The sequence below is a fragment of the Glandiceps talaboti genome, chromosome 8 (genome assembly GCF_964340395.1).
Source record: "Glandiceps talaboti chromosome 8, keGlaTala1.1, whole genome shotgun sequence".
NCBI lineage: Eukaryota > Metazoa > Hemichordata > Enteropneusta > Spengelidae > Glandiceps > Glandiceps talaboti.
Window position 1 is genome coordinate 1476339 of NC_135556.1, and position 19156 is coordinate 1495494.

The window sequence follows — 19156 nt, forward strand, 5'->3', positions numbered from 1 at the left end:
CCCCTTAAGAATGTTCCCACCAAATTTCGCACCAATCTGCCCAGTAGTTTCTGAGTTTAAGTTTTTTGACCAAAAATCACCTAGCTTTTCACTGCCGACCCTAAACTTTTTTTATGTATTCAAGAAAAAAATAATAAAATCGCAAAAATTATGAAGCTTCGCGAGAAATAGTGGATGTGGAAACTGAAACTTGAACCAGACACTCACACAGAAATTTTTTTTATCATAAAATAAAGTAAAAAATGCTGCCAATGGCATTGTAGCACAACTGTACAGTTTTTAAAAATGTTTATCCATATGGTAGTCCATGCTAACAAGAAGTGTTCATTTGTTGAATGACTATCCAGTTGCCTATCCAACCATGTTGCTATCTTTACGATATATGCTATCATTTGGCTGTTGCTATGGACGTGGTCATGTTGTTAGATATATTTGCATACATTTTTATATGTTTTTGTTCACTTGTGTATGAATTCCTGATATTATCTTTGCAATATATGTGATCATTTGGCTGTTGCTATGGGCGTGGTCTTGTTGCTAGGCATAATTACATACATTTTTTGAATGTTTATTCAATTGTCTATTAATCCCCGTTGTTATCTTTGCAATATATGTGATAATTTGGCTGTTGCTATGAGCGTGGTCTTGTTGCTAGGCACATTTGCATACATTTTTTTAATGTTTATTCATTTGTCTTTCTATTCCTGTTATCTTTGCAATATACGCGATTATTTGGCTGTTGCTATGGGCGTGGTCTTGTTGCTAGGCAAATTTACATACATTTTTGAATGTTTATTCTATTGTTTATTAATCCCTGTTGTTATCTTTGTGAAATAAACGACCGTTTGGCTGTTGCTATGGGCGTGGTCATGGTTGCTAGGGTATTTGCATACATTTTTTGAATGTTTTCTCATTTGCCTACAAGATGTTGTTATTTGACCAAAATATACTGCTATTTGGTTGTTGCTAAGGGCGTGGTCATGGTCGCTAGGGCCAATTTTCACAAAATGTTTTGAAGAAAATCTACAGAATAACAGTTTCAGAAACTTCTCACCAAGTTTCAGACTCGGTAAGCAAGTTCTTTTTGAGAACTAAGTTTTTGACCAAAAATGAACATTTTTACACCTAATTTGCATATCACTATGGAATCATTGTATGCTTAATATTTCTTTGTCCATACATCCCTAGATGGTTTCCCATTAAATTTCAGCCCAATCTGCTCAGTAGTTTTGGAATTATAGATTTTTAACCAAAAAGACACATTTTTAGCCCTAATTTGCATATCACTTATGGACTCATCATGTCATGAACAAATCTTACTTTACACCCCCTTAACAATGTTCCCACCAAATTTTGCACCAATCTGCCCAGTAGTTTCAGAGTTTAAGTTTTTTGACCAAAAATAACATTTTTTGACCCAAATCACACACCTGTTATGCGATCATTTTGATTTGAACAATTTCCCAACTAGACACCCAAGGTAATGGATCCACCAAATATCATGGCAATCGGTTCAGCGGTTTTTGATTTTAAGTTGTTTACACACACACACACACACATCCACACACACACAGACAGACAGACAGACGCCGGGCGATCCCTATAGCACTACTGAACCTCAGTTCAGTTGTGCTAAAAATCTACCTACCCCACCTATTCTAAAACTGAGCATAATCGGAACCATACAATTTTTTTTATTACAGGCCTTACTATACATTTTTTTTAAAATATCACCAATGGCCTTGTAGCACAACAGTACAATTTTTAAAATTGTTTATCCGTATCCTAATCCATGCTAACAATAGGTGTTTATTTGCTGAATGAATATCCAGTTGCCTATCCAACCATGTTGCTTTTTTTGCGATATATGTGATCATTTGGCTGTTGCTATGGGTGTGGTCATGTTGCTAGGCACATTTGCATACATTTTTAAATGTTTATTTATTTGTCTATTAATCCTCGTTATTTTCGCAATATATGTGATGATTTGGCTGTTGCTATGGGCATGATCTTGTTGCTAGACTCATTTGCATACATTTTTATTCATTTGTCTTTAAATTCCTGTTGTTATCTTTGCAATATATGTGGTTATTTGGCTGTTGTTAAGGGCATGGTCTTGTTGCTAGGCAAATGTACATACATTTTTTGAATGGTATTCAATTGTCTATTAATCCCCGTTGTTATCTTTGCAATATATGTTATTATTTGGCTGTTGCTATGGGCATGGTCTTGTTGCTAGGCACATTAGCATAGTACATTTTTTGAATGTTTATTCAATTGTCTTAATCCATTACTGTTATCTTTGTGAAATACACGTCAACCGTTTCACTTTTGCTATGGGTGTGGTCATGGTTGCTAGGAATATTTGCATACATTTTTTGAATGTTTACTCACCTAACCATCAGATGTTGTTATTTGACCAATATATACTTCCATTTGTTTGTTGCTAAGGGCGTGGTCATGGTTGCTAGGGCCAATTGTGTCAAAATGTTTTCAACAAAATCTGCAGAATAACACTTCTAGAAACATCTCACCAAGTTTCAGTATTATTGTACTTTTTAAGTACTCATTACAGAATCAAGCCATTAACTAAGGAAGTGGGGTTTCTTATCTTTCTTATCACTGAATAATGTTTGTTGGAAATTAGTCCCCGCCGGACGAAGTCCGGGACGGGGACTTATGGATTGGGTTCCGTCTGTCCGTGCGTGCGTCCGCAGCCATTTCTTGGAAATGCCTGGACCGATTTTTTTCAAACTTGGTACAGGGGCAACATACAATGGCATACATATGCATGTCAATTTGTTTCATGATACGATCCAATATGGCCGCCTAGCAGCCATTTTGTTTGCAAATTTTCCCTGTCTAAAGCCATAACTCAGACATGCTTGAACAGATCTCATTCAAAGTTGGTATTAGGACAGTGTTCTATAACATACATGTGCATATCCATTTTCATCGTGATACGATTCAATATGGCTGCCTGGCCACCATTTTGTTTGCGAATTTTCCATGTCCAAAGCCGTAACTCAGACATGCTTGAACAGATCTCATTCAAAGTTAGTATTAGGACAGTGTTCTATGACATACATGAGCATATTCATTGTTGTTGTGATAAATCCAATATGGCCGCCTGGCAGCCATTTTGTTTGTGTATTTTCCATGTCCAAAGCCATATCTCAGACATGCTTGAACAGATCTCATTCAAAGTTGGTATTAGGCCAGTGTTCTATGACATACATGTGCATATCCATTTTCGTCGTAATACGATCCCCCATATCCGACCCATCCTTTATTGTTGTAGGCATGTTCCATGTCCAACAAGCAGACACAACATATCTAAGTCTGCTTGATTTAGGTTCACAAGTGTTGTTGCGTGATCAGAGTAGTGATAATTCCTTAAAACCCAATCATCATAGCGGGGACTATGTCATTCTCAATGACTTGTATTTACAAATGTGGTAAAGCACTATTACATAACACAACAGGCAAAGCTAAGCTCAATATCTAAGTGTGAAGCCCCTATTGTCATATCAGTTGTTATCAGTTTTACTGTGAATAGCTTGAGAGATGCAAACAAGTCGGGAAAGTTGCACTTGAACTGCTAATGCAAACAATCCGTCATGTTTTTGAGAATAAATTTTTGACCAAAATTCACATTTGTACACCTAATTTGCATATTACTGATGAGATCCTTATAAGCTTAATATTTCTTCATCTATACACCCACAGATGCACTCCTCTTAAATTTCAGCCCAATCTGCTGAGTAGTTTTGGAATTATAGGCTTTGACCAAAAAGACACATTTTAGCCCTAATTTGCATATTACTGAGGGAATCATCATGTCATGAACAAATCTTAATTTAGTCGCCCCTAAGAATGTTCCCACCAAATGTCATGCTAATCTGCTGAGTAGTTTTGGAGTTTAAGTTTTTTTGACAAAAAATAACATTTTTTGACCCAATTCACACACAGATCATTTTGATTTGAACAATTTCCCAACTAGAAACCCAAGGTAATACACCCACCAACTATCATGGCAATTAGTCTGGCGGTTTTTGACTTTAAGTTTTTTACACACATACACACACACACACACACACACACACACACATCCACACACACAGACAGACAGACACTTTGCCATGCCTACAGCACTAATGAATCTTATCTGTTCAGTTGTGCTAAAAAATCATACAGATTGATTCAAGCACCTGTGGTCTATACCCATTCATCCAACTTTCAAACAGTGTAACAATTTCTAGTACAGTGATGCCTTGATACTCGTTACAATGTTACAATAATTGTGTTAACAGACCTTTATAATATTGCAATGCATGGCTATGTTATGTTGCCGATATGATGACCGGAGTACATGGTAGAATACATAGACACTCGAATCAATCTGTATGAATTTAAAAAAAATGTGTAGTGAATAACTCTTATTCATTCACTACACATTTTATAAAAAAATCATACAGATTGATTCGAGTGCCTATGGTAGCATTCATAGTAGTACTTTATGCAAAATCAAAACAAACATGGTTGCACCCAGTGAACTATATATGTACGTTCTGTGGGCAAAAGTATATCATGGAACGATCGTTTGACTATCTGGGTTAGTGAGAATTTTGATTCACCAGCATGGCAAAAGACTTTGAAAATAGTTTTGCCATTTCACATTTAGGAGTGTTCTGAATCATATGAATGGGTAGCCAGAGTAGACTGAAATGTCAATCAATTGTGCTCATTTTCCAGGGTTTCCAGTGCATTATGTGAATTTATTGTTCACTGCATGCTCTGAGATGACTACATGGTTCACTGGCATCGTTCAAGAATAAACAAATCTCTAAGTGTATACTGAGTTTACAGGTCTCTTCAGCCACATAACATTTGTCTCAAACACTTTTGCAATATTGTCTCTGTCAAGTTGAAAGTTGACACTGTCATTCATGTTAGGGAACTTAACTTGTGGAATGCGTTACCATACCGTACATGTTGTGCAAAGCTTTATTTGTTTAGATCATGTGGATGCAACATGGTTTCTTACATACTCCGTACGGACGGTCTGACTCCGAGAACCGCCAGAACAGAGATTCATTGGAGTAGAGTGCCTGAGAGCATATGAGTGGCCAAGTGGCACTCAAAAGTCAATATTTATATTGGGCAACTGCAAAATTACACATTGACCAAAATTTAGTGGATTCAAGCCCCCGATTGCTGCTTTTCCAGTCGTAGACTTTCTAGCTATATATACAAACACTACAGGCTATTGCATATATTACTGCCGGGGACTATAGATGCTGTATCTTACCTTGTACTCATTGCTTGGTGGCAAACCTTTAGCACCTTGTACAAACACAGCTTCCTTTTCTTGCCCTGGTTAAGAAAGTTTGATTTGAAAATGTATAGTATGCTATAATGACATATAATAACACAGGTAATAGAGGTGACATTTATGCCATTTTATCATATTATTAGAGAATAACTTTGGAGATGGAACCTCAGTCAAAATGTGGTTGCTCAGACAAGTTGATTTCACAGACATGCAGAGATGAGTCATCTTTTGAATCTTTCATCATTTTATTTCCAGAAATTTCTGAATTATTTTGAACTATCTTTCGTATGGTCTTATGTTTGTAAATGTTGTGAGTAGTATTGATATTGTTAGCTAGTTGCTAGTATTTTTATTGTTAGCTAGTTGCTAGTATTTCTACTGTTTGCTAGTTGCTAGTATTTTTATTGTTAGCTAGTTGCTAGTATTTCTACTGTTTGCTAGTTGCTAGTATTTCTATTGTTAGCTAGTTGCTAGTATTTCTACTGTATGCTAGTTGCTAGTATTTTTATTGTTAGCTAGTTGCTAGTATTTTTATTGTTAGCTAGTTGCTAGTATTTCTACTGTTTGCTAGTATTTCTACTGTTTGCTAGTTGCTAGTATTTTTATTGGTAGCTAGTTACTAGTATTTGTATTGTTAGCTAGTTACTAGTATTTTTATTGTTAGCTAGTTGCTAGTATTTTTATTGTTAGCTAGTTGCTAGTATTTTTATTGTTTGCTAGTTGCTAGTATTTTTATTGTTTGCTAGTTGCTAGTATTTCTACTGTTTGCTAGTTGCTAGTATTTCTACTGTTTGCTAGTTGCTAGTATTTTTATTGTTTGCTAGTTGCTAGTATTTTTATTGTTAGCTAGTTGCTAGTATTTTTATTGTTAGCTAGTTGCTAGTATTTCTACTGTTTGCTAGTTGCTAGTATTTCTACTGTTTGCTAGTTGCTAGTATTTTTATTGTTAGCTAGTTGCTAGTATTTTTATTGTTTGCTAGTTGCTAGTATTTTTATTGTTAGCTAGTTGCTAGTATTTTTATTGTTAGCTAGTTGCTAGTATTTTTATTGTTAGCTAGTTGCTAGTATTTTTATTGTTAGCTAGTTGCTAGTATTTTTATTGTTAGCTAGTTGCTAGTATTTTTATTGTTAGCTAGTTGCTAGTATTTTTGTTAGCTAGTTGCTAGTATTTTTATTGTTAGCTAGTTGCTAGTATTTTTATTGTTAGCTAGTTGCTAGTATTTTTATTGTTAGCTAGTTGCTAGTATTTTTGTTAGCTAGTTGCTAGTCTTTTTATTGTTAGTTAGTTGCTAGTATTTTTATTGTTAGCTAGTTGCTAGTATTTTTGTTAGCTAGTTGCTAGTATTTTTACTGTTTGCTAGTTGCTAGTATTTTTACTGTTTGCTAGTTGCTAGTATTTCTACTGTTTGCTAGTATTTTTATTGTTTGCTAGTTGCTAGTATTTCTACTGTTTGCTAGTTGCTAATATTTTTATTGTTTGCTAGTTGCTAGTATTTTTATTGTTAGCTAGTTGCTAGTATTTTTATTGTTTGCTAGTTGCTAGTATTTCTACTGTTTGCTAGTTGCTAGTATTTTTATTGTTTGCTAGTTGCTAGTATTTTTATTGTTTGCTAGTTGCTAGTATTTCTACTGTTTGCTAGTTGCTAGTATTTTTATTTGCTAGTTGCTGGTATTTTTATTGTTAGCTAGTTGCTAGTATCTTTATTGTTTGCTAGTTGCTAGTATTTTTATTGTTTGCTAGTTGCTAGTATTTTTATTTGCTAGTTGCTAGTATTTTTATTGTCAGCTAGTTACTAGTATTTTTATTGTTTGCTAGTTGCTAGTATTTTTATTGTTTGCTAGTTGCTAGTATTTTTATTGTTTGCTAGTTGCTAGTATCTTTATTGTTTGCTAGTTGCTAGTATTTTTATTGTTTGCTAGTTGCTAGTATTTCTACTGTTTGCTAGTTGCTAGTATTTTTATTGTTAGCTAGTTACTAGTATTTTTATTGTCAGCTAGTTGCTAGTATTTTTATTGTCAGCTAGTTGCTAGTATTTCTACTGTTTGCTAGTTGCTAGTATATTTATTGTTAGCTAGTTGCTAGTATTTTTATTGTCAGCTAGTTGCTAGTATTTTTATTGTTTGCTAGTTGCTAGTATTTTTATTGTTTGCTAGTTGCTAGTATTTTTATTGTTAGCTAGTTGCTAGTATTTTTGTTGTTTGCTAGTTGCTAGTATTTGTATTGTTAGCTAGTTGCCAGTATTTTTACTGTTTGCTAGTTGCTAGTATATTTATTGTTAGCTAGTTGCTAGTATTTTTATTGTTAGCTAGTTACTAGTATTTTTATTGTTTGCTAGTTGCTAGTATTTTTATTGTTAGCTAGTTGCTAGTATTTTTATTGTTTGCTAGTTGCTAGTATTTTTATTGTTAGCTAGTTACTAGTATTTTTATTGTTTGCTAGTTGCTAGTATTTTTATTGTTTGCTAGTTGCTAGTATTTTTATTGTTAGCTAGTTACTAGTATTTTTATTGTTTGCTAGTTGCTAGTATTTTTGGTATATAGATGGTTTTTCTGTCTTCATTAGATGTAGTCCATTGTTGTATAATGTTTTTATTATTGTGTAATTTCTCATCTAGCCTGTGATGAAGATTAATAAATAACAGCCATAGCTTACCTTTGATTTCTTTGATTTGAACTTGACTAAAATCACAGTTGACATCAGGAAGTATGTATTTCTTAGGATCCCCAATTTCATACACCAATTGCTCAGCTACAGTTCCAAATGATACCAATCCACCAGTCTTAGGTGGTTTGGTCAAAATAAACTTTCCATCAACTGCACATTCAACAATGGGAAATCCAATATTATCCCTACAATACATGGGAATGTACAAGATACATGAAAACTTTATCTCACGTAGAGAAATTACGGTGACGTGGATCCATACATTAAACACATATTAAAATAAAGATACAATAAATACAAAATACAAAATAAAATGTACACATTGTTAATGTCTTTAAAATGAAATATGGTCTTTGACCTCTGTAGGTCAGATAAAATGACAAAAACAAACCAGTGCAGAGCAGATATCTTTAAAATACAATCATTTAGTTTGGTTTAAAAGTCTTATTGAAGTGGGCACAAAACTTGATTTGGTTCTGACTGTTCTGAATTTTGGGACACGAAATTGTCTCCCTGATGGCAGAAGTTCAAAGTGTTGGGACATAATGTGGCCTTTGTCATTTACCATTTTTCTAGCTTTTTTTTTTGTACACGAGATGTAAACAATTCATTCAAATTAGTCTGCTTTTCGCCCACTACTTTACTACACACATTTACAATCTTGTACACAAATGTGTACTCTAGCTTAAGACATTGATTTGATCTAAATACTTAACACAATTAGACTCTGGACTCATCTTGGTATTGCTTATTTTGTGCCCCATAGTGTATATAAAATCACTCAACAACACATAATTAAAGAGTATTAAAGAGTTAAAACTGGTGATCAGCGGCCGACCTGAGCAGCCACAAATTTACAGTTATACTGCCTATTGTTCTCCCTTTAGGGGATTATGATGTCATGCAGCGTAATTTCATGTCAGTTAATAACGAGTACAGTAAGCAATGGCAGACAGTAGTAATTCTGACTTTGATACTTGTCACAATTTATTTGAGAGTCATGAATCCTTTTCAATGACAACTTTACCTTGTTCAATAGATTGACTTGGCTTTTTATGTAGGTGGCATGTCGTCTCATACAATAGCAACAATTGGTTGGTACAAAAAGCAGGTACAGGCCAGGTACAGGCCAGGCCAGGTAAAGCCAGAATATTTCTTTTTTATTCACATTCACATTCGGATCCAAAGATCCGTCATCTGTTTTTAGGGATGACATCAAAATCAAACACATCGTAATTACGCGTCCTCACGAGTAGTGACGAGTAGCTACGAGTAGTTACTATGTACTACGTGAAACAGGAGATAATGAGGTGTTCAAGTTCATGAATAACTGACAATAGATATAATCAGTTCACTTTTCTTTGTTTCCCGTAAAGACGTCGTCTTTGAGCGTAGATACGCGTAATTTTTTATCACCAACACACAATAGATAGTGATTCTCACCTTCCGTGTTTCCAATGATGACATCGTCTTCTATCGTAGTTGATCGTAGTTTGTCATAATTTTCGATCGTCAAAGAAAACCACATACTCCAGCCAATAATGTGCTGATGAAACTAGTACTGTACATGTTTTTATGAGTGCAAGTTCATGGGCGATATTCATAAACAAGCGACCTATCGGTCAGAATAGCTCCGCTGTTTTTTTTAAATTTTATTTTTTATTTTGGTGACACGTAGAAGTGGTTCAGTTCTTCAGCTCTTCACTATGCAGTTTTGTTTTAGCGATGCAATAAAGTGGTTAGTGGTTCATATGATGTCTCACTATAAACACATTTTACACAGAAGTTGGTAATGTATTGTACTTTTATACCATAGTCACCATTTTTATAACAAAAATCTACTGTTATGAAAAATTGCACAAAATCTCAGAAAAAAAATGACTGGGAAATGCACACAAGAAAAAGAAATATAAGAGGAATTTGAGGTTGCTATAAATAATTCCAGTGTCTTACAGCTTTAACCCTGGAAAATTTTAATGATGAATGAAATAAACTAGGGATCTAAAATAATCTTGAGGCAATTTGAATTTCAATTTTCTAACAAATTTACCAAGTCAACAACATTCAACTTGTACAAGTTGTAGTAGATATATATAGGGAAGAAATGTATTAATCGCCATCTCAGTTTCCGGACGGCGACAATCCACGCCAAGTACCCGAAAGAGAGTCATTCTCAGCCATACGTTACAGTGGTAACACTCGTTCATGTTCTATTACCTTTCACAAAGAAAACACAACGAAATGGTTGAAGTGATCTTTTTTTTAATTTCTTTTCATCACAACAACAAAATCTGCGTGATCAAAAGTGTTGTAAACTAAACCAGAAAGAATTATCGGACTGGCTAAACTTCCTGATGAACTGGAGTAAGGTCCAAGTCCAAGTCCAAGTAAGCCTCGATAGTACTATAGTACGTGAGAAAATCGTCTCAAACTAGCAATACAACTTTCAAAATATAACTTGACATGTCTTCATTTGTTAGAGTTAAACAATTCAAGACGCGTTTTCACTCGAAAACAACAATTCTGTGAATAATGACACTCTGAACGCAGCGATTTCTCGGACGATGTTACCACTGTAACGTATGGCTGACAACGACTTGCTTCCGGGTTAGTCCCTCGTGCATCCGGGTACCTGGGATTGTCGCCGTAGGGAAACTAAGAAAGATGGCGATTAATACATACATCGTCTGATATTTTAATTTACAGTGTTTCTTGTGACCGGCGCCTGTCAGCAGACTCGGCCATTTTTTTCATCATTCCATTGTATTTAAACCTTGTACATTTCGCAATATTTATAATTCTCAACAAAATACCTCAACATGCCTCACTTCGCTCGTACTCAAAGCAGCCCATCGCGGTATGATCACTGATGACATGACGAGAGAGAACCTTTTCGGATTTACATGTAAAACGGGGAAAGATACGCAAAACGTAATGCAAAGTCTGAAGCCAAATTAAAGTTGTAATTATTTTAATTATTTTTACTTGCCAAATATTTGCATTTTGGAAATGGCAAGACACGTTCATGTCGTTTAACTTTACATGTGACTGTCGGCCAATAAACAAAGTTTGGTTGATTCACAGTCCGCAGTTAGACTGCTCTTGCATAACTTCAACCGCATGCCTAGGCATGCCTTCCTTACGCAAGTTGTCTTAATTCTGGTTCACTGTCACTCCAAATTGCACGTCAATATAGAATTAATCACAAGTTACATGTTATCTGAAAACATCACATTTTTATAGTGGGTCTGAAGTGTGATTTTAGTGAGTACCAAGAACGTCCTGTGTTACTTGCTGTGGAAATTCACCCGGTCAAATGAGGTCAGCTTCAGTTTCTGGTCGAATCAGGATAGAGTATGCAAATGAGGATGTTGCGGACAGGCTGATTATGTAGAAGGGGTGCAGAATTTGGATTTGAAGTTTACAACCCTGTTTCGAATAAACGCTTGTCACTTCATGCATTTGGGCGCCCAATGCGTAGAATTATGACTATAGCACATATTACATTGCTTGTTTGACGTCAATAGTGTCTTTTGAAAAGTGGCAGTTTACTTAAAGTCTCGTCGACTGATTTCCAATATGGCGTCAGTCATAATACTCATTAACATATTCATTTTTTTTTCAAATTACAAAAAAAAAATCATAAAAAATAAAAATGAAGATGTGCTGACTTGAAATTAACAAACCTGAGTAAGCTACCCCCTTGCGCATCAACACACCAGATATCAAAGCAATCTAACAAGAAGTTTTCACGGAGATGATGAAAATGACATTTTATGAAAAAAAATCATAAAAAATTGAAAATGGCACAGATCAACTTGGCATGAACAAAGCTGAATAGCCTCCCCCCAGGGAACATGCACACCAAATATCTAAGAATTCTGACTGTCACTTTCGGAGATAATAATGACAGCGGAACTAAAAAAAACAATAAGATACCCACGAAATCAAAGTTTCAATATTCAGTAAATCTTTTCAGGAACATGACGGTATGTATTCGAAATTTATTGTGATGGACGCATGAACGTAATATTGTAACAGTCCTGGGTTAACAGTAAATCTTTGAGGAAGATTATTGTACAATTGTGTGACTCTCAAAGCATCAATCGCGGTTAGACTTTCTTTTTGTTTTTTGCACGGTCGACAAACTAACAGTACAACTTACATGTACAAGCTCACGCTTGGTGGCCATGGTAGGGCCAAGAAATGCTGTTGAATTTCCGGGTTGCGGAAGTGCAGTTTTGACTTTTATATCTTCGAATAACGGGATTTGTTTTATATATTCTAAAACAACAACTAATTTTTTATGTTTCTCAGTACAGTAACATTCCTAAATGATGGGGTTGAGTTGAGAAATCGCAATGTTCGGCAACATGTGGCGTGATGTCGGTAGATAAACATAGAGACGCAAGTGATGAAGTATTCAGTTATTCGTAACCCGAAATTTTGTTATATAAATGACGTTTTTCCTCAAAATTTTGAAGAAACAAAATGTTTTTAGGTGACCTCTAAATCAATCAAATCAAACAATATATTAATGCGAGACAAGCTTTAGTTTTTTATTTGTTTTTGTGGACAATGTTCGAATTCGACTGACGAATCCTGCGACTCGAATCTAACACGATCACCAGCCAGACGAAAATGGTCAACATGTTTGTTGTAGCCGAGAAGTGCATAAGGAACTTGTGAGGCAGTCCGAATGAATAGATGTAAAATCCGACGTTTTGAATAAAAATTCTTCTTCAAGGTATTTTTAGGCAAGACATATTAGGTAAACACCTGAATATATCTGAAACACTTGCCATAGAAGGCATCGAATGAATAACATTGAAAAAAGTAAGCGTGAAACTGATTTGCATAGGAAAGAAAATCTTTTTGTTTCGTTATTTTTTTCACAATGAAGACTACGCGTAAATGGTCGTAGTTTGGGCTCATGAATAACGGACAATAGGTGTTTACTTTTTATTGTCTACAACCTAAAGTACATGAATATGCATTGAGACTTATGAATATTCACCGTAGTACATCGTAACTACTAGTAGCTACTCGTCTTTACTCGTTACGACGCGTAATTACGATGTTTTTGATTTTGATGTCGCCCCTTATTTGCAATATATAATTTCACCTTCTCTTTTATTAAGTAATTCAACAATGTAAGTACCCAAATATATTCACATTCTGTTGAAAGCATCTATGATAATGACTATGTATCAATACAATATAAATGGCAGATGCACACAATGATAGAAATCCACAATTACAAAGCATAGAATGTACCCATCACTTAACCTGATTTTTATGCAAATTTCATTGACCTCTGAGATCTGATGCAACATATATGGTAGCCATTGAGGGCTCCATGCCTGCTGCTGCTGGGTAACCAAGACTATGTATATGTATCAATATAATATTATATTAACCCTTTCACCACCAATTCCCTCTATTGAGGGAACACTCTAGGGTGCCCATCAATTCCTGCTATTGCCGGAATGCCAAAGTTTATTCACCTACTTTGCTGTAAAGCCGTTTAATGGCAGCTCAGTTTTGCTGCAAAACTTGCTGCCATAACTAGTTCCACACATTTTGTTGAACACATGGAAATGAACGGTTTTTAAGTACATCCAAATGATAAGCGATTACAATTTTTGTGTGCATTTTTCGCTAGCAAAATCGAATTTCAACATGGCGGAAGTAATTAATGGCTCTTATAATATCTCTTACGATGTGAATTTGAAATTTCCACTGAATTTTACCAGAAAAACATCATTGAATACATGCAGTTTGTCGTGGGAACGGTACAAGCATCAGAAGTACCGCTAAGTTTGTGTGATCTCCCAATGGGGAATTTACGGGTGTCGTAGTGAAAGTGGGCAAAATGCATTAACTTATTGACCCATAACCTATGCCCATACCCTCATCTTGGGGCCAATTTTTACTGATAGTAAGAATTATTGTGGTCATTTTTCTTTGTGATAATGTGCAATAATGAATAATATTCATACAAGTTCAATTTATACAGATCAGTTGTCGTAGATTTTTAGCGTGCGTTTTTGAGGTAAAATTCACATTTCAACATGGCCACAGCCAAAATTGTCACTCCTACCATAGATTACGATGTAAATAATGACTATGTTCATGAAAAATTCTGTTAAATTTTACTTTGATGACATTATTGACAAGTAGGTGACTGTGTGAACTATTAAGTGTACTCTATGTAACGATCATGTTATCATGTCATATGTTCAAATCATTAGCAGCATATCTCTGTTGATAGTATGCATGTCGGCAAATAGCGCCAACTAGCTCATCCGAATTTGGCGCTGATACTACCGACTTATTTTTTACCGATTTAGAGAATAAATTTGATGATAAACTTTTGCTGTCCTGCCAAATATTTAATTATATTTCAACAAGCTCACTTTTCAGAAAGTCTTGAGGCAACAATTTCAGATATTTTAGTTCACTTTCACTGCTGGTGGGGACTGACTGTAGCATCATAAATGGATTAGTGAGCCGTTAATTATTTTAATTCAAATCTTAAGATGACTGAAAATAACATTTTCTGCCAAACTTTTGCCAATTTTGACCATTTAACCAGTGTACAGAAGTTTTGTAATAACATAAATGTTGGTATTTTGAATTTTGTTTGTAAAATAAATATTTTGTTTACTTGTGATATGACAATACATAAATAAACAACTAATGTTTCTTTTATTAATATTTTATTACTTTAATCCATATTTCAGTTGTGTATGTGACATTCCAATATATTTTCCAGTATGATGTAGAAATTTTATTTTCCATTGAACTGATACCTACATGTATATCATTTTTCCTAAATATGCAACTCTACATAATTTTGAACATTCCTATAAAACAGATTTAATATTATAAGGCTAACTTTGAAACACTCTTACTATTACACACAATGTTTCACTTGTTAAATTCTAACAATTGCTATACATGTTATATTGTCCACTGAATAACCTTTGACCTTTTCATCTTCAACTCGTTAATATAAACATGACATCTCAACAAAAAATTTGGACTTACGGAGGACATTTTATTCACATCTTTGGATCTGAATGTGAATCCAATAAAAATATTCAGTTGATACCTGGCCTGACCTGGCATGTACCTGTGTTGTGTACCGACCCGAGCAATAACAGTGAAAATGCTAGTGATTTGGAGAGTATATCGGGTTCAAGTTGATTGTCGAATTCTATTGCAAATTCGGACTTTGATAAAAGTACGTGCTCAACTACAGGCTAACAATGACAATCTTTTAAAAATACTGATGAAGATGTCTTCAAGCCACATTGTCATAGTAGGTGATTTTAATTTCCCGGATATTGACTGGAATCATTTAAGTAGTGGCCACAGTGGTGAAGAATTCTTAGATTGTGTACAGAACTGTTGTCTGACGCAACATGTGGAATTTCCTACTAGGGGTCAAAACTGTTTGGATCTAATTTTCTCATCTGAACCAGGGATGGTTGAAGGCTGTACACAGATTGGTCATCTAGGCATCAGCGATCACGTAATGATTAAGTTTGAAGTTTTAGTCGAATCAATTGTAAACCATGAAGATGAAATTGTTCCAGACATTCGCAATGCTGACTTTGAGAAACTAAGAAATGAATTAGAATTAATTGACTGGAATAAATATCTTGCTGATTCGGCTGGACCTCTTGATGAATGCTGGACATTCTTTAGGAATACAGTAGTCAAGCATACTAGTAATTGCATCCCCATGAAGAAAAGACCAAAGAACAATCGGCCAAAGTGGTTAAATAGGGGAACTCTGCATATCATACGTAAGAAACATAAGTTATGGAAAAGGTTCTGTATCTCTGGAGACGAGAACGACTACCAAATCTACACACAACATAGGAATTTAACAGTTAGAAAAGTCAAGGAGGCAAAGAAGAACTTTGAAAAAATGTTAGTGACAAATTTGAAGAACAAACCCAAACTTTTTTACTCATACGTCAGATCTAAACAGAAGACAAAGGAATCCATTGGGCCACTAGTCAATGATAGTGGGGAAACAGTTTCTACAGGTAAAGATACTGCCGAACTCTTGAATAACTTCTTCTCATCAGTCTTTACAAGGGAAACCATTTCACTACCACCAGATGAAGTTGCAGACAGTAACCCAGAGTTAACATCCTCATCGATACAGCAGAGCACAGTTGAGGCTAAGATTAAAGCTCTAAATGTGAACAAGGCCCCAGGACCAGATCCAATTTCAACTTGGGTACTTGTGGAATGTATTAAGGAACTGGCATACCCCATAACAATACTTTTTAATAGGTCACTTAAGGAGAGGTGTGTACCACTAAATTGGAGAATAGCTAACGTCTGCTCTATCTTCAAGAAAGGGAAAAAATCATCTCCTGGAAATTATAGACCGGTTAGTTTGACATCTGTAGTCTGTAAATTAATGGAGTCATGTCTAAGAGACAGGATTGTCAAGCATCTCAACGAGCACCAGTTAATTTTACCATCTCAACACGGCTTTACATCTGGGAAATCCTGTTTAACAAACCTACTGGAATTTCTAGACGAGGTGACAACGTACACGGATGAAGGATCTCCTGTTGATGTAATCTATCTCGATTTTGCTAAAGCCTTTGATAAAGTTCCGCATGAGAGATTGTTACTCAAGCTGCGAGCCCATGGTATAGTTGGAGATATTGCTAATTGGGTTGAAGAATGGCTGTCCAACAGACAACAGCGAGTAGTTGTTCAGGGATGTAATTCATCATGGAAACCTGTCACAAATGGAGTACCACAGGGGTCAGTGTTAGGCCCAGTATTATTTTTAATTTTCATCAATGACATTGATGTGGGTGTCCAGGCACAGATAAAGAAATTTGCTGACGATACAAAAATATATAGGAAAATCCAGGATCCCAGTGACCATTCTTCATTGCAAAGAGACTTAAATCATCTTGTAGACTGGTCAGATAAATGGCAGATGAAATTTAACATTGATAAATGCAAAGTTATACACATGGGATCAAATAACCCGAAACTGAAATACTCAATGATGGACTTCACCCTGAAGGAAGTAGAGGAAGAAAAGGATGTAGGAGTAATTGTGCACAGTAGCTTAAAACCTAGTAGACAATGTTCAGAAGCAGTCAAAAAAGCAAACAAAGTATTTGGAATGATTAAAAGAACTTTTAAATTACGATCAAAGGACATAATACTCAAACTATACAAGCAATTCATTCGACCACATCTAGAATATGCCTCACAAGCATGGTCACCATGGCTACAGAAAGACATTGCAACACTTGAGAAAGTACAAAGGCGAGTCACCAAGGTCATCACTGAATGTCAAGGCAAACCATACAAGGACAGACTAGCAACATTACAGTTAACTACACTCAAAACACGTCGTATACGAGGGGACATGCTGCAAGTATTTAAAATAATCAACAACATTGACAAATGTTCGGTTCCACTAGAGAAATCTACATACACTTCTACAAGAGGACATGCTGCAAAACTACGGAAACAACACGCACGATTGGATCTGCGAAAGAATTGTTTTCCTGTTCGTATTGTTACTGAGTGGAACTCATTACCGGACTACATTGTATGTTGTACTTTCCAAAAACGTCAACGAATTCAAGAATAACATTGATAAACACTTTTGCACCAGATTCTCATGGGATGCCATTATCTCTGGATATTTAATCCCTAACTGAACTAAACTAAACTAAACTAAACTACTGTTACAAGTTGATATATCAAAATTCCTCTAATGATATTGTATTGGCTCAAAAAACAATAATTCGAACCAAGCATAATGTTTCAAATGCCAATTTTTTTTCCCCATCCCAGAAGTTGATTGCTACTGAAGTTCAATGGTTATGTGGTGTAGGCCTACCTGGGCGAGACAAAATTAAAGCTGGCCTAATTTATTGCCTATACATGTATATGAAATGAGAGTAACCTGTAAATGTTTCAGTTTTTGTTGTGGTCTTGTATTGTCGCATGCTTGGCTTGTGACAGTGAGTTTACATCTATCATTTTCGGCCAGGGATGTCTAGGGCAGGATGCTCAAGACTTATGTCATTTATGGAGCCTGAGTCTGCGACCTACATAAAACTCGCATTCGCACTGAACAGCAGCAGGCCTCATCAACTTGTCGGGGAATTGAATTACTGTGTGTTTTTGATCATGGTGTACAGGGGATTATTAATTATCAGTAGTTGGGTAGTGTTGTCAAGGCAGTAGTTTTGTTTCTCGGGTCACCTTGGCGGTATGCCCATTCCATCCAGTGATAGGGAAGTCAATGCTCCCTGCGCCATAGTCACATTCGACTGAAAAATGGCCATTGAAATTTGCTTTCTTGGCGTCTTATAACACATTGTGGATTTTTTTTGTATATTTGTGTCAGTACTCCGATACTAAAATGAATTTCTAGGTCCGGTTTTCAGGTTCGAAATACGTACAAAGTGAACATCGAGGAAGCCCAACTCGTGTCAGCTGTTTACCTGTGCCGGTGTCGTGCGCCAAAGTTTCAGGTTGTATGATATGCGTATCCATCAAAATTGTCCGGAAATTCTGTCGCACATGACAATGCAAAATCAGTCACAGTTTCAGAAGTCTGTTTGTCAGGTGTAACTTCACCATCAACTCATTTAAACTAGGTGTGAAAATGGTTCAAAGTCTTCTCGTTCAATCCTACAAACACTTTTAAAAAGAAGGCACACACGTTCGATAAATTACAGGGATAACATCAGTGCTCAACACACGGAACATATATCGTAGATAATCTCATTAATATATGTGACTAATTTGCGCATGTGCGATGACCCTGTGATGACCCAATCCGGAAAGTTTGGTGGTGGGAAACATTGGCGCACCACACAACTAATTACTGCCCAGGACTGCCCGGGAGATATACAAAGATGTGCCCGGGAGCAAACTGGTGGTCAAGTGGCACTCAAAAGATGATATTTATGTGCATTGGCCCACTTCGAATATATATTGACCAATATTTAGTAGATTCAAGCCCCCAATTGCTACTTTTCCAATGTTTAGTTTGGGGATGGGGGTTTGACCCATTTTTGTTCCCATCTGACAAAATCTATTTTGCTTTCAATTGAATTTGTTTTTCATCCAAAAATTTTGGG

General features: G+C 35.6%; 1 protein-coding gene across 5 annotated transcripts in view; it reads right to left on the reverse strand.

The window, feature by feature from the left end:
- Nucleotides 1-19156, reverse strand: part of LOC144438902 (uncharacterized) — a 90636-nt gene that overhangs the window by 41949 nt on the left and 29531 nt on the right. For all 5 annotated transcript variants that reach the window (XM_078128123.1, XM_078128127.1, XM_078128126.1 and 2 more), the window contains 2 exons: nucleotides 7989-8185; nucleotides 5312-5376 (listed from right to left, as the gene is read on the reverse strand). In XM_078128123.1, coding sequence (XP_077984249.1) covers nucleotides 5312-5376; nucleotides 7989-8185 — 262 coding nt within the window. The remainder of the gene's footprint in view (nucleotides 1-5311; nucleotides 5377-7988; nucleotides 8186-19156) is intronic.